Source organism: Dasypus novemcinctus, chromosome 11 (genome assembly GCF_030445035.2).
Source record: "Dasypus novemcinctus isolate mDasNov1 chromosome 11, mDasNov1.1.hap2, whole genome shotgun sequence".
Taxonomy (NCBI): domain Eukaryota; kingdom Metazoa; phylum Chordata; class Mammalia; order Cingulata; family Dasypodidae; genus Dasypus; species Dasypus novemcinctus.
The window spans coordinates 51,930,995-51,951,743 of NC_080683.1; the positions used below are offsets into that span (position 1 = coordinate 51,930,995).

At 38.0% G+C, this 20,749-nt stretch overlaps 1 protein-coding gene and 1 non-coding gene across 10 annotated transcripts in view; both read right to left on the reverse strand.

Annotated features, from left to right (window-relative positions):
- Positions 1-783: 783 nt before the first annotated feature.
- On the reverse strand, positions 784-887 carry LOC111762345 (U6 spliceosomal RNA). Its single transcript, XR_002795476.1, has one exon. It is a non-coding gene; the product is annotated as a U6 spliceosomal RNA (small nuclear RNA).
- An 8,417-nt stretch (positions 888-9,304) lies between these two features.
- Positions 9,305-20,749, reverse strand: part of HMGN3 (high mobility group nucleosomal binding domain 3) — a 63,333-nt gene continuing 51,888 nt past the window's right edge. For 4 of the 9 annotated variants that reach the window (XM_058307075.2, XM_058307072.2, XM_058307070.2 and 1 more), the window contains 5 exons: positions 19,914-19,964; positions 14,018-14,047; positions 11,267-11,317; positions 10,077-10,190; positions 9,305-9,961 (listed from right to left, as the gene is read on the reverse strand). In XM_058307075.2, coding sequence (XP_058163058.1) covers positions 9,830-9,961; positions 10,077-10,190; positions 11,267-11,317; positions 14,018-14,047; positions 19,914-19,964 — 378 coding nt within the window. In that variant the 3' untranslated portion in view covers positions 9,305-9,829. Of the gene's footprint in view, positions 9,962-10,072; positions 11,052-11,266; positions 11,318-14,017; positions 14,048-19,913; positions 19,965-20,749 lie in introns of those variants that run through there. The other 5 variants (XM_058307074.2, XM_058307078.2, XM_058307073.2 and 2 more) reach the window with 4 other exon arrangements.

Sequence of the window (20,749 nt, forward strand, 5' to 3'; positions counted from 1 at the left end):
GGCAAATGGACAGCCCAGAGATTCAAGTCTTTTGGGCATACAGCAACTACAGTGCCAACCACAGGTTCAATAAAAAGGGACAGAAGAGGCATGTGTAGAGAAGTCACATCTGAGTCCAACTCCATCACATTCAGCAGTAAAAATTCCAAAGTAGGGTGCACTGGCAAGGCACTGAACTCTGGAGCCATCTGCCATGAATGTAGGACCTGGGTGTCTCTGTAGTCTTCAGGATTACCACTACCTGGGTTTTTATCTACTTTGGTTGTCTCTGAGATCCTGCTGAGTTGTACATAAGCATGACCCCGCTGATGACCTCCTGACTCATTTTGAAGTCTCTTAGCCATATAAACTCATTTGTCTCTACTGTTTCCCCCCTTTATTCAAGGTCTTTTTCTATGTGTCACCAGCTGGTGGTTGGTAGTAATCCCTCAGCGCCAGGGAGGCTCATCCCTGGGAGTCATGTCCCATGCTGGGGGGGATGGTAATGCATTTATATGCTGAGTTTGGCTTAGAGTGGCCACATTTGAGCAACATGGAAGTTCTCAGGAGGTAACTCTTAGGCACCCTATGACACTAGGCCAAGTTGAAATTTCAAGCACAACAGGCTCAAAAGCATAGTCATCAGTATCAAGGCCCATCATTGGACTGTCCTTCACTGGTCATTGCCCTTGCACTTGGGGGATGGTTGCTGTTCCATTGGGGAATGTGGCAGAGCTTCCCAGGATGGGAATCCAGCATTCCCTCAGTGTGTCAATCTCTACCCACTGTGTCAAAAAAAAAAAAAAAAAAAAGGAACGCTTCATGAATTTGTGTGTCATCCCTGCGCAGGGGCCATGCTAATCTCTGTATAGTTCCAATTTTAGTATATGTGCTGCCAAAGGGAGCATTTCTATTTCTTCTTGAGTCAGTATCAGTAGTTTGTATATTTCTAGGAATTTGTCCATGCCATCTGAGTTATCTAGATTGTTGGTGTAGATGTGCTCATAGTATCCTCATATAAGCCTGTTTATTTCTGTGGGGTCAGCATTAATGTACCCCTCTTGATTTTTTATTTATCTTCTCTCTTTTTTGTGAGTTTAGTGAAAGGGTTTGTCTATTTTACTGATCTTTATGAAGATATTTGGTTCTATTATTTTTTAATCTCTATTTCATTTTTCCTTGTTCTAATCTTTGTATTTCCTTCCTTGTGCTTGCTTTGGGTGTACTTTGCTCTTTTTCTATTTCCTCCAGTTATGAGGTTAGGTCTCTAGTTTGAGATCTTTTTTTTTTAATGTAAACATTTAGAGTTATGAATTTTCTGCTTGGTACTGCCTTTGCTGTATCCCATGAGTTTTGTGTTTTTATTTTGCCTCAAGTTATTTCCTAATTTCCTTTTTGATTACTTCTTTGACCTATTGCATGCTTAAGAGTGCATTGTTTAATTTCCAGATTTTATGAATTTTCCAGTTCTCCCTCTGTTCTTGATTGTTAGCTTCATTCCATTGTGGTTGGAGAAGATACATTGTAAAATTTCCATTTTTAAAATTTATTGAGACTTGTTTTGTGATTTAACATGTAGTCTATACTGGAGAATGACCAATGTGACCTGGAAAGGAATGTGTTGTTATTGGGTGAAGTGGTCTATATATGTGTTAGGTCTATTTGGTTTTTAGTATCATACAGGTCTTCTATTTCCTAATAGATCTTCCATCTAGATGATCTACATGAATATAGAGCTGTGTATTTCTCCCTTCAAATCTGTCAATATTAGTTTCATATATTTTGATGCCATGCTGTTAGGTGCATATATATTTATAATTGTTATGCCTTTTTATTGAATTGACCACTTAATATATAGTGTCTTTCTTTGTCCTTTATAACAGTTTTTGCCTTACTGTCTAGTTAAGCTGATATTACTATAGCTACCCAGTTCTCTTTTGGTTATTTGCATGAAATATGTATTTTTTTCCCATCCTTTCAATTTCAGCCTATTTGTGTCTTTTACTTCAGGTGAGTCTCCTGTAAACAGCTTACAGTGGGGTCATGCTTTCTTTTTTTTTTTTTTAATCCAGACTGTCAATCTCTGACTTTTGGCTTGAGAGTTTAATCCATCTACATTTAAATTGAATACTGATTATGTGTGACATCCTAAACTATAATCATTATATTTTATTTGATACCAACTTAATAGCATATATATATACACCATTCTTATATCTCCTAGTGTCCTCCCCTTTTTTTGCACTTGTTATAAATAGTATCTTTATACACTGCAAGTCTAAAACCATAGGTGTTTACCATTACTTTTTATGCATTTGCATTTTAGAACCTATAAGAAGCAAAAAGTGGATTCCATTCCAAAAATGCATTGCAATAGTTCTAGCATTTATAGTTACCCACATATTTGTTTTTACCATGGGTCTTTCTTAATGTCTCTTTGATCCACTGTCTGGTGTCCTTTCCTTTCAGTCAGAAGAACTCCCTTTAGTATTCCTTGTAGAGGTCTAGTGGTGATGAATTCCCTCAGCTTCTATGCCTCTGGTAGAGTTTTAAAATCTCCTTCATTTTTTGAAAGAAAAACTCACTGAATATAAAATTCTTGGTTGGCAATTATTTTCCTTCAGCACTTTAAATATTTCATCCCACTGCTTTCTTCCTTCTATGGTTTCTGAGGTGAAATCAGCACCTATTGGGGCTCCCTCATACATAACATATTGCTTTTCTTGTGCAACTTCCATAACTCTCTCCTTGTATTTGACATTTGACAGTTTGACTATTTGTGTGGGTATTGTTCTCTTTGAGTTTATCATGTTGGGGTTCATTGGGATTCTTGAATATGCATATTCATATCTTTCATTAAATTTGAGAAGTTTTCTGCCTTTATTTCTTCAAATATTCCTTCTGCCTCTTTCTTTCAATTTTTTCTACTTTTGGGACTCTCATATGTATGTACTGATATGCTTGATGGTGTCTCACAGGTCTCTTAGAATATTAGCCAAAGGGGTGCGGATGCAAAGTACCAGAAATCTGTTGGGTTTTATAAAGGGTATTTATTTGAGGTAGAAGCTTACAGTTACCAGGCCATAAAGCTTTAAGTTACCCTCACCAAAGTCTGTTGCCATGTGTTGGAGCAAGATGGCTGCTGACATCAGCGACGATTGAGCCTTCCTCTTCCTCTTAAGGTTCTGTGGTCCCAGCTTCTTCCAATCTCAGCCCTAGGTGGGCTAAGTCTTGTCTCTCTCCCAGGGCCCATTTCTCTCCACACTCAACTGCTATGCTCTCTCCACAAGGCCACCAGTAAACTATCAGGTGAATGGCTTTCTCTCTTCCTGGGGATTCTGCCTTGTCTATTGGAGCCTTTTCTCTTTTATCACATTATCTGCTTCTCTGTGTATTTACTTCCCAGAGTTCCAGCACAAAAAACTCCAACTAACTCTTTTGCCATGTCATTTTCTCTGTGAGTCCCTGCCCACCATGGGGTTGGGGACTCAATATCCTACTGATGTGGCCCAATCAAAGACTTAATCATAATTTAATCAAGTAAAATTGGAAACTCTGAATTTAATACAAATATACCCAGAGGAACAGACCAGTTTACAAACATAATCCAGTATGTTTTTGGAATTTGTAAAGAATGCCAACTGCCACACTTAGGTTCTGTTTTCTTTTTTAAATTATTTTTTCTTTCGGTTTTGCTGCCTTTATTATTTCAATTGTCTTGTTTTTGAGTTCACTGATACTCTTTCGCCGGCTCTAATCTGTTGCTGAAACCCTCTAGGGAATGTGTGTCACATATTTTGGTCTTCAATTCCAGGATTTGTTTGGTTTCTTTTAAAAATTTCTATCTTTATTGAAATTCTCATATTCACTCATTTTCCTGATATCCTTTAGGTCTTTCTCCATGTTTTCCTTTATCTCTTTGAGAGTATGAAGATGATTTTTTAAAAGTCTTTGTCCAGTATGTCCAAAGTCTGGTCTTCTTCACAATGGTTTCTTAAGACTTATCATTATCCTTTATTTTGGACAGTATTTCCTGTTTCTTTGTCTTGTAATATTTTATTACAATTGTACATTTTAATATTTTACTGTGTTACTTCTGGGATTTTGTCCCTCAGCCATCTGTTCCTTAAGTTTGTATCTAGGTAAGTGATATGATTGATTTCCCTGAAAGCCAGGAGATAACAAAAACAAACAAACCAAAAAAACAAAAACAAAACAAAACAAAAAAAACCCACAACTTTCACAGTCTTAGCAAATTGGCTCTGTGCTGTCTGGTGCTCTCCTTACTATCAAAGTCAAGTGCATGGTCCTCTCCATTTTTCTGACCCTGCATCTTGTTCTGGGCTTAGATTAGCTTAAGGTGTTTCTAATTCCCCATCCCATGTTTAGAGGAATCCAAATGTGCTCTTTACTATCTACTTCACAGGTGCTCTAATTTTTGTCTTAAAACCAATAATCCCGTGCCCAGGCTGCTTTAATTGTTTTTTACACTGCTTTACCTGTCTGCAAGCTGCTTCTGCCTGCTGGGAAAGTTCTGGGAGGGCGAGCCAGACATGAATGTCCTAGTTAACTCCCTCAGGCTGCCACCTAATAGATTGGCACTGACATTCAGGCACTTCCCCATGCAAGAGGGCCATGAACCCACAGTGAGAGCATACACCAATTTCACACTGTTAGGGAAGAGCCAGCAAGAGCACCATGAGATTCTCCTACCTGTTTAACGTTGCATTTCCTTGATTTAGCATTTGGTCAGTTACTGCTACCCTTTAACTGTTTTCTGGACTTTCAAGGAAAATGGCTCTTCCAGTTTTTGCTAGTTTTTCAGATTGGGTGAGAAATGATCTCATTATAGTTTTAATTTGCACTTCCCTAGTGACTAGTGATGTTAAAAACCTATTCATGTGCTTATTGGCCATTTGTATATCTTCTTTTGAGAAGTATCTGTTCAAATTTTTTACCCATTTTAAAATTGGGTTGTCTTTTTACCATTGAGTTGTAAAAGTCCTTTACATATTCTGGATACTAAACAGATATGATTTGCAAATACTTTCTTCCATTCTGCAGGTTATCTCTTCACTTTCTTAATCATGCCCTCTGAAGCACAGTTTTAAATTTTGATGAGTTCTTTCCTTTGGTTATTTGGGCCTTAATTGTTAATATTTAAGAAACTATTGTCTGGGAGCAAACGTAGCTCCAGTGGTTGAGTGGCTGCTTCCAAAGTACAAGGTCCTGGGTTTGATTCCTGGTACCTCCAAAATACAAAACAAGCAAATGAAAAAACCAACTGCGGGAGCTAGTGTCGGTCAGTGGCTGAGCACCAGCTTCCCGCATGAGGTCCGAGGTTCAAATCCCCAGCCCTGGTACCTCAAAAAAAAAAAATTGTCTAATCCAAGATAATGAAGATTTACACGTAAATGTCATTTTTAAACTGGACATTCAAAGACTTATTGTTCTCCCATGAGAGATGCATAATCCTCAAAATCTCTATGTAACTTTGAGTCTGAACCTCTGTGTAGCACTGGAAAATTGGACTTATTTTCCCTAGCAGTTAGAAACATTAAAATAACAATTCATAAATTTTCTTCCAAATTAAACAAGATATGTATGTAAGGTGCTTTGTACTGGGAACTGAATAATTCCTGGCTATTTTCTATTATTAATCATAATTCTTCTAAGAGATTTTAAATAAATGTTCTGAATAAAATAATAAATAGAAAAATATTAATAAAAGTTTGTAACTCCTAAGAAGTAACATTCAAAGAACGACATGTTAGCATGAAGTAGCTAAAAACTGAGATGGCTTCCCTAAGCCTGTATGATGGAAATAGTACCTCTAGTCCAGAGTGAAGTTCCCTAGAATTTGGGGGCAGAAAAAAACCTAAAGTTTATAATCATGTTTCAAACTCCTTAATAAATAAACATACATTTAAGATTTTATGAGAGAGTTCACCTATTGTTTGGACCAATGAATCTTAACTTTTGGTACAGAAAATCTCCTCAGAACTTAAAACTGGAACTTGCAGGGCCACCTGCTTCTCAAGGTCCACCAGGATCCAGAGGGTGGCTCTATTAGTCAAGGTTCTCTAGGGAAACAGAATCAACAGGAGATACCTGTCACTAGTGTATTATTTTTTAAGAGTCTCTCACATGACTGTGGGGATGCACAAGTTCAGGTTCTGTAGGAGGCTGCAAACCAGGGGTCTGATTAAAGTCCAATGAAGGTCCTTGATGAGTTTCTGGGTGATGTTGGCTGTCCAAAGACCAGCTGGGAAATTCTCTCTGAATGCCGAAATCACTTCCCCTTTTAAGATATTCAACTGATTGGATAAATCATCACATTGCTGACGGCAGTCTCCCTGGTTGATGCATATGTAATCAGCAGCAAACTCACCAATGACTAAAGCCCGTAAATGTCCTTGTATTACAATAGCCCAGTGCTTGACTGACCAAACAACTGGGCACAATTACCTGGCTGAGTTGACACATTAGCCTAACCATCACAGCGGTCTTCAGGAAGAATTTTCAATGCGTGAGCTACCACTTATGATTGTACTAGTGTATTGCTCAATTGCAGAGAGCAACATTTCACTCAAAGTCCTTATAGATTCATAGGGTCGATTTTCCTCACAAGTATCTTGAAGTGGTTACTTTTTTAGTGTGTATAAATTCACAAACTGGGTAGCAATGGATAGGTATTCTCATACCTTCCATGTGTTTGGGGGCATTGGTCTTTGGCAGTGGCCATCAGATTTTCATGTTTTGGGGAATCAGTGTGGGTTTCCTGGGTTATTTTTGGTAGCTGTCAACTCTATAATATTCCCTTACTTTGTCAATGTAGCAATGATAATATCCATTACTTTATAATTATTTTTAAAGATTATTTTATTCCTCCCCACCCCCTGTTGTGTGGTTGCTGTCTGCTCTCTGTGCCCATTTGCTGTGTGTGTCTGCTCATCTTTTCCTTAGGAGGCACCAGGAATCTCCCATGTGGGATAGCTACCTCAGCTCCCTGGTTTGCTGTGTCTCTTTGTTGCATCATCTTGTGTCAACTCACCATGCCTGCCTGTCATGTCAGCTCGCCTTCTCCAGGAGGCATGGGGAACTGAACCTGGTACCTCTTATGTGGTAGGCAGAAGCTCAATTGCTCGAGCTACATCCATTTCCCGATATTCATTACTTTAATAGGCACATAAATATATACTTATTTCTTTATAAAAGGTAGCTCCTGATCAGTGGGAAGCAGGCCAATGTATACTAAAACTCCTGATCTTGTGTGTGTAATAGAAGTTATAGCATCAATGGTTATAATGAAAAATGTTTTAAAAACGTGTTAAACCCCAGAGAGAAAATTTTCAAAATCTTAATTCACAGAAATCCAATTGACTACTGTACATATGAAAAGGAGCTCAATTTTACTAATAAAATACATGCAAGTAAAAACAGTGAGGCATTAGTTTTCATTTATTAGACTAACCAAAATAAAAGAACTGGCAAAGGTAGGAAGAAATAGCATTCATACGCTATTGATGGGAATGGAAATTGGTACAACTTTTTTTTGGCAATATTCAAAATGTCAAATGTGCATTCGTAAAGCTATGTGTACAAGAATGTTTACTGTAGTATTACTGGCAGCAGTTTAATATTAGAAATGACCTATATCTCCAACCAGAATTTATTGGGAGAATAAATTCAAATTAAGACGTACAATATGATTCTTTTGTTTAAAAATACATATGCCTATGTTTGTGTGTATGTGTGTATACAGCCACAGAGAAAATGGTACATAATGATAACCTGTGAAATGTGGCAATGGGGGAAAGGAAAACTTTTGACTTTTCGCTTTAAGATATATTATTGGAGTATCTGATATTTTAAAAATCAACTGTATTATATTTGTAATTTTCAAAAAAGCAAATTTATGAAAAAAAAAAAAAGCTCTCCATCTCTAAATGGGAAGATGGTTGGCAATGTACTTTAACTGTGTACCAACTGGATGTTAAAAGTACTTTCGTAAAGTGATCACAGGATCTTGGATAGGTTTCTTTAGGGTAAAAGTAGTTTTCAGCATACCCAACACAATTGTTCAGGGATTAAGGTGTGTTTTCTTTCAAAATTAGAAACCAAGGAAACTGAATGAGATCCCATTGTATATAATATGATTGATATTTGTAACAGACTAATGATAGATGTGGAACAAGTTCTGAGCCCCAAAATACAAGCTGGAGGAAGAACCTTGTTCTTGTTGAAAATCATGACACAATAGTATCTAAGGCCCTGAGGAACAAAAAATTTTTGCAGTAGTCTCTGGGTAGTGCAGGCACTAATATCCATCTTTAAAGATTCAAGTCTTCATGTAAGCAGAATGCCCACAATTCTGTTTTCCTGGGGGTGCTCATGCAGTTACCAAACTCCTTGGGAAGGCAAACACAAAAGACATCAATTTTAAAGTAGCTCCTCTGTTCCTGGTACTGCTATGCCTTCTACCAACAGAAGGATACTAAGTTTAAAATATAAAGACTAAGTCCAAGTCTGGGTCCTTCTTCCTGTTGGACTTGAAGTCAATCACATACTCTCTAAGCCTCCCTATTTCTTAGCCTAGAAAGGAGCTCTCATAAATGCAATACCACTTGCCTTTTCAGGCTGATGATGTAAGACCAAAATGTGTTCATGTTGGGGAAAGAGATTTCAAAGTCATATGGTCCTCAATGAATGGGAAATACTTTTATGCAAATATAATTTAGTACTATTTTGAAAATGGGAGATTTTCAAGGATGAGGCCTGGTTTATAGCAGTTTCATTAGCTCTGGTTTAGCAGAGCTCTATCCGGTTTATAAGGAATTTTTTTAAGTTAGTGTTTGTTTTACTATATGGTCATTGCTGGCTACCTCTGGTATAAAGTGTATTAGATGCCATTTTCTACATTGGTACTCTTAGGGGATTAATTTATTAAAAGAATTATATTTTATATAATAAATTTTGCTTATTAGAGATAACATATGGACACAGATTAAGAAACTCCTTATGCATCATCTGCAACAATAAAATGAAATGATCACTGCATTTAGTAATGACACTAAGAGGCAGGTATTTTGCAGGCAAGAAAACCTTTTATTTTAAACCACATATAGTCAGCAGGTGGCCACAACTATCCATGTTTCATTAAAATCACATAAAACCTAGGTACAAAAGCACCACTGATTATTGCTCTAGAAAAACTGCATGAAAAATTCAAATATGCACGGTAAAAACACCACAGTATGCACAGACTAAATTTTTAAAGCAAGTGCATGGAACGCTGAATCATTTTTACACACAGCTTCCAATATTAAAGTGATATTATATTTTACTCAAGAATGATGGAAATTTCCAAAAAGCAGGACTATGAGAGTGTAAAATGTCCATCCTTATATATTTTTATATGCCAACTAGTAGAGTCCTAAAAAAATTAGCATTTACAAAATACTTGGTAAAAATAGCTTTTAAAAGTTGTCCCAAGAGGTACATAAAATCAACCCCAATCTTTCATGACAATTCAGTCTCCCTTGTTATCTACAGATTCAATTTTCTGTGCCTGTGAAAAAGAAAGGAAGAAAAAAAGGACAGTTACTTCTAAGCTACTAAAGGCCAAAGAGAAGTCCACCCCATCACCACACACACTTTGGAGCATTTGCTTTTTAGCAGTTCTATTGCAAAACCTATTTCAATTCAGGGTGTAAAACTGACAAGGCAAGGATATCTTATGCAAACACTTCTCTTCCATTTATTGCTTTCTGCTTTTCAAACAACCAGGGAAGCCTTACCTGCAAGCTTCCACTGTTCATAAAAACACCACGCTACTATCTGATTCTAGTCACTGCAAACATGCAGAATTTTCTACTGTACCCTTAACTCTCACTGTTTCAATCTGCCCCTTTACTGACAGAGTGCTGGGTGGGGTACCTCTGCAGGTTGAGACATTAACAGTTGAGCGAGAGATGTGGATCTGCAATAACATTACAGGCAATAAAAAGAAACATTATGAACGGGCTATCACCAGCTGAAGGATTGAGCAATTTAAGGCACTGATCCAATCAGTGGGAGGTATTTATGGAAAGTACCTCTTCAGCTTTAGTTTCACCATTTTCAGATGGTGCAGTACCTTCCTTTCCAGCTTCCTGCTTTTCCTCCTTCTTTCCTCTAGCACCTTTGTTAATCTTTGTTCCGGGTTCTTTCTAACAGAGGATCAAAGCACAGGGAAAGAGGGTTATATTAGATACAGTGTGATGTTAGCTATCATCAATCAGGTTCCGTCCAAATACCATATGCAGCACAACTGCAGCCAACATGGCAGCCTTCAGGGGAAACTGGAAGGCCATTTTGTGGACTTCAACTGAATTACACCAAATGGGTGAGAAGTCTGACAGGGGGAGAGGGAAAACAGGGCTTGGTGAAGGAGGAGGTGGAAACCAAAGTGGCAGGCTCTCCAGCAGCTTTCTAGTGAAACACCTCACGTGGAGACATGCGGCTTTAGTGACTAGAAAGCTAAAGTGCTCAAAGAGGAAGGCCCAAATGGAGAAAACTTTCTAACTGTAAGATCAAGCCACAGAAGTTAGTTTTGCTTCAGAAATCAGCTGTTTGTATGTCAAAGAAAAAAAGATAAAAACACAGTATCAAGTCACTCACAAGGGACAATGTTCTGAAGGGCGGAGTGCAGAAAAAGCGTTTTGGGTAAGCTTCATATTAACTCTGTGCTTCAGTTCCTTCATCTTCAAAATGGGATATTCATACCTACCTCAACAGGGCTGATGTGAGGGTTACATGGGTAAAGCAAACAGAATATTGTCTGGCATAGTACAGGGTCATATAAATGTTTGGTAGTTTTAAGTATTAGTAGTCATCAGACCAGCCTACTGAGACCAGTTACAAGAAGTCAGAAGCGCGCTTTCCCAATTCATTGAGTTGTTGGCAGCTGTGTCTTCAGAGCCCATCTTCACCTCCTCTGAGAGCCACGTGAACTGCATGTCCACTAGGCAGCTGCCAAACCCACTCTGGATGCCAGGCTTCTCAGAGCAACATGCTCTGACTTCCTGCGCCTTGTTGACCAAAAGGAAACACATTCCTATTAACACAGAAAACTGTGTGTTCTGCCTTTTGAGAATGCCTGTAATCAGGCTACCCAGTTTTCTGGTCAGTACACATTTAGCCTGAAATCATTAAATGTGACCTTTTCTTGGATGATATTTGTATATGGAATTATAACTTATTCATTGTTTAAAAAGTCAAAAGGGGAGGAAAAAGCACCTCTTACCTTAGCAGATGTTTTTCTTGGTTTTGGTTCAGGTTTTGGTGGAGCAGGTTTCTGCAAAGATAATTTAAATAATACAAAATATTGTCCTGTTTTTTGGGATGAAGTAACAGCATAAAACTTACATTTCATAACTATTTTCATCTTGGGTTCTCAAGTGAACCTCAGGTGATTTTTAAAAGCCAACTTATTATTCTCCAGGCCAAAAGAGCTCTCTGGGAACAGGTTTAAGCTTCTGTCTTCGATGCCTCTGTACTTCCTTTTATCACTGCACAGCAGCAAGAGGAATTACTCAGGCCCTCGGCCTAGCAACTCAATGGATTGGGTCACACTGGCCTTCCCAATGGTCTAGAAATCACAGCACAACCACAGGCAAAGCCCATTTGGTAATGAAGACTTGTTGTCTGTGAAGTATTTCAAACTTATTTCCAAATCCTTCTACCTCTGATATAGATTTCAAGGTCTGTTGCCAAGATTATTCCTAGGTTCATCTTTTCTAGTGTCAGAGCAAGGTGAGAAGAGTTTTCCAACCACCTAGGTATGGCATTCACTTGTTTCTATAACTTTTTATTAAGAATACTATTAAGAGGATAACATGTCCTCTGCTACCTCCCCAACTTTAAGATTTTAACAGATCTTATTAGCCAAAGAGCCTGCTAGGCTACTGTTTTCCTCTTGCCTGCTATGCTTCCCCTCCCTGTTCCCATGGCCCCCTCCACACAGGGCTTCAGCTTCCACAGGGCCCCGAGACTGGTGGCACATGCAGGCGCTGGGGAAAAGATAACCCATTTAAGCCACTGGTTTTCTGTAGATATTTTAGGGCAAATATTTCTCTCAAAGATCTAGAAAAAAATAAGTGCACATCTCTTCCGACATCAGAGTGAATGGTTTTAAAATAGAAAACATTGGTCAGGCTTTCCCCTGTGGAGAAAAATATATGTTCCTCCTCAATGCCTCTAGGTAGTTCAGGTTCATGTTCAATGTGGCCCTTTTCATCAAAAGCATAAAATGAAATTATAGACAATTCGATTCCGGAAGATTGGCTATTAGAAATGACCTTTGGGAAAAAAATATGTATGAGCTTGAAATATAAGAAATGTTTTTATTAATCTTCATATCACCCTAAATCTGCCGTCTTTTCCCCCAATAAAGCAGTTTTTATGGCTCCTAAATTTTAAATTCTGTTATTCTGGGCATTGATATGGTATATTTACATGTACTTATTTTCTCAATTCACGGCACACAATTTCCTTTTATATTATTTCTGTAAATCACACCCTTCCACCTGACTCAGCATTCAAGTGTTTTGATGGGTTGGGGAAATGCAATGTTTTTTGCAGTCTGAAATTCTGCACATGCTTTCACATGCTGAAAAGGCCCTGCTTTGGCACCATGGGGAATGTTCCTTTTCAGTGGAAGGTGCTTTCACTGCTGGTACCTTGTACTTAGGAAGTGTAGTGTTTTTAATTTTGGTTTTTATTTGACTTACAAAGTCTGTTTACTTGATTGGATAGAGATTATGTCATAGAGTACATCATCTTCTGTGTAATCTACAGTTAAACCCAAAAGAAGTTAAAGCATAACTTCCAAACTATTGTCAAGGAGGTACTACTGGACAGAATAGACCATTTTTGAGGGTTTTAAGTCTAGGCCAACTTCACACACACAAGACAGCATCCTGGCTCATAACTCTTCCTGGTGGCTCAGATACAGCTTACTTAAGTTGGTACTCATGTAAAACATTGGCCTGCCTATCCCAAACTCAGCCGTAATTTTTTTAGGAGGTATTGGGGATTGCATCTGGGACCTCATACATGGGAAGCACGTGCTCAACCACTTCCTAGCCATATTTCTCAACTTGTGACTAAGAGCCATTTTTGCTTTGAGTCCCTGCCATGCTCCAGGCACAGGTCAGGGTTGAGGGTGAAATCCATGTTCCCTTGCAGGTCAGAGTAGCTTGCAGCTCTTGTAATGTCCAGTGTGGGGATATCTGCTGTCAGCGAAAATGTTAATGCCTTTCCCCTACATCTTAATGGGGCAGCCTGGGTTGTACGTATTTTAACCAAAATCCTCCACCCATGTTTAGGCCGATCTGTCTGTTGGTGGAACAAGGGCACGTGCATCAACAGAGCAGCAGAGGGGAGAACCAGAGTAGCAAGGAACAGAAAGTGGTGAGGAGGAGCTGGGACACATTCATCTCTGAGGCTTGATTACACCTGCCCATCCCAACTTTAATTATAACCCTTGCCCTATGCCTGGCACACACACAGAGGTTTACAAGTAGTAAAGTGGCATCCTTGTTTTTTCAAAGATTCTCTAGTTTGGCAATGAGGCTGAAACATACAGGTTCAGAAAATTTTCAGAACATTCTGACACAGGACTGACACATGTTCTAAAGTATCACTTAGGGACAGAGAAACACAGTTTCTGTCCACTTTAGCATATCATAGGTAGAAAATGAAGGCTAGAACTTTGCTTATTGCATGTCTTTTGCTTCAGAGACCTATTAATATCAAATGACTCCTGGGCTTTATTCTTGGTAACAGGGCTGGCCACTGTTTTTCACTGACACATCTGATCAAGTGAGCTGCTTGGGCAACACGTGCTGGAGTGTTGTGATCCCAGGTACTTTTCAAAAAAGAAGAAAAATCCTCAAGGGAAACACCACCTTAATCTTCCTTTTGCTGCTCTGATCTAGATAGAAGGAACTTGTACTCTTAAGAACTACCACCAGAAGGTTTCTAAAGTACTTACCGCTGACAATCTTGCAGACCGTCTTGTGGGCTACAAAGAAAAGGGAAAAACATTTTTTTTGTGTGTGATTACATACAACTGAGTTGATTTTTAAAAATTCATTTTTAATACCCTCCTTTGTTGACAGACTATATATACTACTATTACCCTCTCCAAGAGAACAAAGTGAAACTTATCTCAAATCCTCTGACCACTGTAATGCTCAAAAGGAAGTGTTTCTGAAAAGGTGTAGGCACACTATTTAAAGAAATGGCCTCTCCCAAATAAGGATGTGGTGTAAAGCAAAGGAAAAGAACATGAATTTAGGTTTTGGCCCAAATCATAAACTCTGCTTTTGTAATAAAATTCACAGCAGGAGCACTGAGATACCATATACATGTAACAATTAGTCTCCAGTCTGATCTTTGGAACAATGAAAAATGGAATTAGAGCTTATAAATTAATAGATGAAGAGACATGTAATTGTGGAGATACCAAAATAGTGGGAGTTCCCCATCTTCTGACTTTGTTAGAAAAGAGAATGACTAAAAATCTTAGGTGGTTAACAAGGAGGACTTCATATTACCTACAACAAAATAAACACATTTACTATTAGAAGCACATGTTGAAAATATCCATGGAACTACACTACACAAACAATGAACCCTAAGTTAAACCTCGGACTTAATAGTGTAATTATAAAAATGTGCTGTCACCAATTGCAACAAATGTTCCACACCAATGCAAGTTGTTGGTGTTGTGGTGTATGGGAATCCTATATTTTATGCATGATTTTTCTGTAAACCAACAACTTATCTAACAAAGAAAAGAAAAAGGCATATGTTGAAACACTTAAAGTTAAATGTTCACTAATCTTTTAATTTGGAATTTTAGAAAATGTGGAGAGGAACTGTGTTAAGGATTTCTCAGGAAATCTTTTCTTCTTCAAGGGTGGTGCAAATTAACAGCAAATATAAGATTGCAAAAAAAAAAAAAAACAATTCAAAATAAAAGAACAGTTTTTGGTACTTCTGGAATAAGCACACAGAACTGAAATTCTATTTACCATCCAGCAAAAGCTGGCTCCCCAAGGGCTTTCTCATTTGAATACACAATTGCCTTTCTTTAAAAGAGTTTCCAAAATATATACACCATACTTTTTCTGTTTTATTCACCGTCCTCTCTCCAGTAGAGTAGCATACCACTTAGTACATAACAGACGCTCAAGAAATAATCTGCTGAATAAACACATTTAAAATTTTCCCTGATTCTTCCTGTGTTATGTAGGCTTTGTCTCATTACAATAGCTTAAATGATACAAATAACTTTTTTGAAGGGGGTCAGCAAAAATGGTCAGTAGCAGCCCTTGTCATGATGTAAGGAATCATGGAATTCTCAAAGCTGTGCTCAGGTCAGTCTAGGTCAGCTGGTTGGGCCAAACTGGAAGAAGTATTTCTTGCCATCTCTACCTCTAAGAACTTTCTTGCTCAAAATAGCCAGAGGAAGCTAAATGCATCTTTCTTTAAACTATAGAAGGAAAAAAAGGGTCAGGGCCTCCATGAATAATTTTAACCCTGGGGTCCTGAGGAAAGTTCTGAATCGGACTTAAGGCCAGCTAGCAGAATCTAAGAAAAGGGGACCGTGCAGGTTAAGTGGTTTGCTGTGACAAATTCACTGCATAGTGTAAATGGATGTACAGCTCAGCACACTGCTCAATTCACATTAAACAACTCCTACATCTGGTGCGATTATCATGCAGATTGCTGCATTCATGAGGATGCACCCGTAAGTCACTGGAACCAGAACACAAATCGTGTAGCTCCTTTCCCAGGATGTTTCATTTAAAAGCCACACTTCATGAACTGGGTACTACCAAAGAAAAGGCCACATCAATAGGTCAGTAAGTCTCTTTCCAAAGAGAGAAGTAGAGGGGCAACTGCGATTACGAATGAGAGCTCAACACAGACGCTTCTGTGAGGCTTTAAGAACTACCCCAACCATCATGAGTATAGGAGCAGAAAGTTTTCCCAAAGAGACAGTCCAAGAAGGCAGCTTCCGTGCTGAAGAGAGGGGACTGAACCGTATGTGAATCCCCACCTCCCTTGGTGTTGGCTTATGTGCAGTACCTCACTGTTTGTGTCACGTGCTTCATGTCTGAATTCCTTACTACACAGAACAGTCTTCTCTTACATCTCCATGGCACCAGTGCCTAGTAGGGGCCCTCAATGAATGTTGAGGTAAACAGAATGGTATTCAACAGAAATGCTTGGCTCTTCTGTGAGTATGAGTGGGACCCAAGGTCACTACTCAGTTACTATCCAGTCTGGGGCTGGAAAAGGGGCCAAATATGTTCACCATTATTTATGTCAGCCTATCTGCCAACCAGCTGCCCTTAGTAAACTCTCAATGAAGTGAGGCAATATCATGTGGCTGAATCACCAACTCTGAGGCTCATGCTCCTCTCCTCTACATGGGAATACCCAAACATACTGACTAGGCAGAGTAATATAAAAGAGCCCTTTGGGGTTTCCAGAGAGACATTCCAATCAAAGCACTGTTCTGCAGGGCCTGAAAGCTGTACTGATCCAAGGGACTTCCCTATTTGTTTATAATTCAGGCCCAGCACAAGAGATTGAAAATAAAAAGCCTAGGAAATGAATGCAAAATGAAGTCTGCCTTCCTAGGTTGTCTAAAACTAGCCAGTCTCTAAAAAGCATGTTTTATTAAAAATCATTTTTGCCTAAAATTTACCAGCTCTTCTTCTTTCTATGCCATAAACAAGAAGATGTTTCTTAAACTTTCCTTTCCAAGTCACCATGATAAGAGAATTTTTTTCACTGCAAACAGTGGAAACTGAGATGAGCCTTTCACTCACAGTTAGCAGTAATAATTATGCATGCAAGTGTGTATACCTTCCTGGAAAATTCTATCTGCTTTTTGCAGCCTTAAAAATACATAAATGATTGGACTATCTACTGGATATGAAATAAACTAGACTGCTATTTTTTTCTGCTTTAAAACACTAAAATTTGAAGTACTTATTTGACATTCAGGATATAGGGTAGGACTATCTAGAAAAGAAAAAGATGAAAAAAGTTTATCAATTGTTGATTAAGTGTGAATCCTTGGGAAAAGTCATCAAAAGTGTAGTTCTGAGGGAAAGAAGTGAAGCTTTTAGAATGATGAGTTACCAGGATTGTGACAGAGATCATTAACATGAGGGTTTTGTTACTGTGGCAGGTAAGTGCTGCACATGGTGAAGTACTTAGCTGGCATTTATTGATGAACTGAGCATCTCCTGGGTTGGAGAAAATTCTAGTGGAGGCTACTATTAAAGACATGGACTGTTCTACTTCAGTGTCCTCATTGTAAAAGCAACACTGACGCTTAATCCCATTATGACAAGGTTCACAGGATTAACTAGGGCCAAGAAGAATCATTAGATTTTGCTGAATACTGCTTGAAACAGTATTGGATCTATTGGAATTTAGAAGTATTTTTATTTTATGAGATTTATTATTGCTCCTGGGCCTGACCATGTAAAACTCAAAAGTCAAGTTGCTTTTATTCTCAAAAACAAGTTAAGAAATTAGATTAAAAAATACCTTTATAAAACTGGGAAGTGGGGAAAGATGTATAACAGAACTGTGGCTGGGGAATGGAGGAGACAGAGATTTTCACGATTTTTAATAGGACATGGGAACAGAGGATTTTGAATCAAGAGATACAGATCTCTTTCTTGGTTCTGTTACTTACAAGGTTGATATCTGGGGAAAATCACAGATTTCTCTGATAATCTTTTTTGCTGTAGTAAAAATGGGGATAATAATATCTGCCTAACTGCTATTTAAAATAGCATTTCTCTGACATGTCCTATTCATTTTCCTTGTTTTATTTTTCTCATAGCAAATATCCAATTATTTTATTTTCCTTTCTCTCTTCCTCCCTCCCCCACTAAAGTAGAAGCTCTGTGAAGGCCAGGATCTTTCTGTTTTGTTCACTGTGAAATCTGCAGAACCTAGAACAGTGCCTGGTGTGTCATATGCTCAATACGTTTTTGCTAAGGAATCAACCTGTCCTGTCCTATTTTAGGGTTATCATAAGAATCAGATAAAACAATGGATGCAAATGGCTTTGTAAACTGACAAGTATAATGACTGTAACATATTAATTCAATTATTCATTGTCCAAGTCTCCTGAAATACTTAATATACTCTGTACGAAGCCCTTCAAATATCATGGTTGTAGTAGAGGATTTTTGAAGGAGGGTCCCCCCCACCTCCCTTGTAATTGCTATCTATTCACTATAGTCAAGGCTATGCATATTCAGTGATATCACTGGCAAATTCATTCAGTTCAATAGAAATAAAAAATCAATCAACATACTTTCTGATGGTTTTTACCCTAAACCATGAGCTGACTGGCCCTTTTTTTTTTCTAACAATTTTGTAAATGTCCTAAAGCCACATCATGAGTTATAGGTTAATCTGACCTTGGCTTAAATGACAGGTAAAGCGTCTTCTTGTCTAGAAAAGATATTTGTTAACAACCCTGGAGTTAAAATAATATTTACAGTATAGCTGTATGATCAAATCTATACACACAGACACATACTTTACATATATTCTAACCAGCTTGATTTGCTTTTAGTGCAGAGGGATGGGGAAGACTGTTTTTGCTATCTAAGATGCATAGCATTAGAAATGGATTTTAGGCTTTCTGACTGTCAGATCAATTTAACTACTTTACCTAAATGCTTTCTTATGCCCAAACTTAAAAACAGTAGGGTAAGTTATACTTAACCAACTGTCCTACAAATTATATTTTGCTTTTTCCAAGAAAATGCAAGTATTTTTCATTTTGGAATTGGTTCTAGCTTTGCTTTGTTGAAGACAGGATCACAAACTTTACCTCTCAAATTCTATCAGACACTGAATGGTGAAAAGACAGTGGAAACTTGGGTAGTGGCAGTTGTTTGTTTTGTTTTAAATTATTTCTTTATAGATTCTGTTAAAGGTTTTCCATTTGGCAGAATTTCCTTATATAAATCTTTGTGGGGAGTTTGCTATCATGACAAAATCCTCCAAATAATTAACTACCATATGAATCATCCAAATCAACTGTAACTAGATAGTGCTTTTGTCTCTCTCATCATCCCTTTTAGTTTAAACGTTCAAAGGTAAGAGTTACAGTTTTTCTACACACTGTAAAGCTCTGTGTAAGAGTGAATGGTTGTCATGACAGTTACCATCTCATTGGCTACTTTTTAGTTCACCTTCTTTGAGATGTTTAAGAACATTACCATGCAGAGTCAAATGCAAACATTTCTTCAAAGCCATCTGCTTTTTGGAGGTTTCTGTATTTTAATTCAGAGCTTCTTTGAATGATTGCCAAATCAGTTATGCCGAGCCCTAAGAGTTTTCCTGCTTAAAAAAAGAACTTTAATATTTCAACATTTTAGTATCCTTCCCCAGGTTTTGACTTCGGAAATGACTACTCTTAGGCAAATACTCATAACCTAAGAAGTAATTTATAGTTCACTCAGTGAAGCAGTAAATTTATGAAATCAACACTTTCACTTTCCTGCTGTGAAAGACACACTTTGTTCTCCTTGATGAATTTACCTATTATCTTGCTCTTTGCCCAGAAGGAATTCTCTGTATCCCTTTAATAGACAGTCACAGGGACTGACAGGGAGAAACATAAACAACATAGAATAAGTAGAAAATGCCTCATCAGTGTACCCAACTGAAATACACCCACGCAAAGCAAGATGACACAAGGACATTTTTATTTCTGGTTTATGTATTCTCAACAATCTTGCATATAATAGTATTCATTCAGTTGCAGACAATCATAACAATATTAAGAATTTAAATGTAAATAACTTAATACAGGATGTCAAAGATATACTAACCTCTTGTTTAGTTACTTTGGATCCATCTTTGCCCTCTGAATTCTCTGGAGACTAGAAAGAAAATATTTCAGTGAATTGTATTTAAACTGGAAAAACAGTTTAGAGGAAGATACCAAAAAAAAAAAAAAAGCTATTTCAATTCCCTGGACCACACAATCCAGCAGATATTTTTCAGGGAAGAAATAGATTTGTAAAAGGATAAGTGTTTTATATAAACACTGCATTTTTTTTGCATAAAAGTTCTACTTATAAAACAAGAGTGGCAAAAAGACCGATTTTGAGCCCTTGTTCTCAATGTGCATTAGCCATAAACAATTTTCTCTTCATCTCTTTTTTTTTTCAAGGAGGTACCAGGGATTGAATCCAGGACCTTGTGGGAAGCAGGTACTCAGCCACTGAGCTACATCTCCCCAATGAGAACTGTTTTTTTTTATTTGTTTCTTTTGTTTTTAGGAGGTCCCAGGTTCAGGGATGGAACGTGGGACCTCCTACATGGTAAACAAGGGCTCATTCATTTTTTATGATTCCATCACCAGTTAAAAAACAAGGACCCAGCAGTCAGTGGCATTGATGACTGGAATCCACCCAAGTATTCCTGTCACTTTGTCCTTGATGATGAGGGCAGGGTACTAGGAAAGCCCTGGCCAACCAGAGAAAGAGTATTTTCATTCCATGCTTGCCTAATTTTGATTTCCAGCTCATTTCTTGATATGCCTTGACAAATTTATCATGGATTATTATTTTTCTGTTCTCAACTCCAGTCTCTCTACTATACCCCCAGCTACAGCATGATAGCAAGCACTCTACCCCATCCACCTGCAGCATTTCTGGGGGGA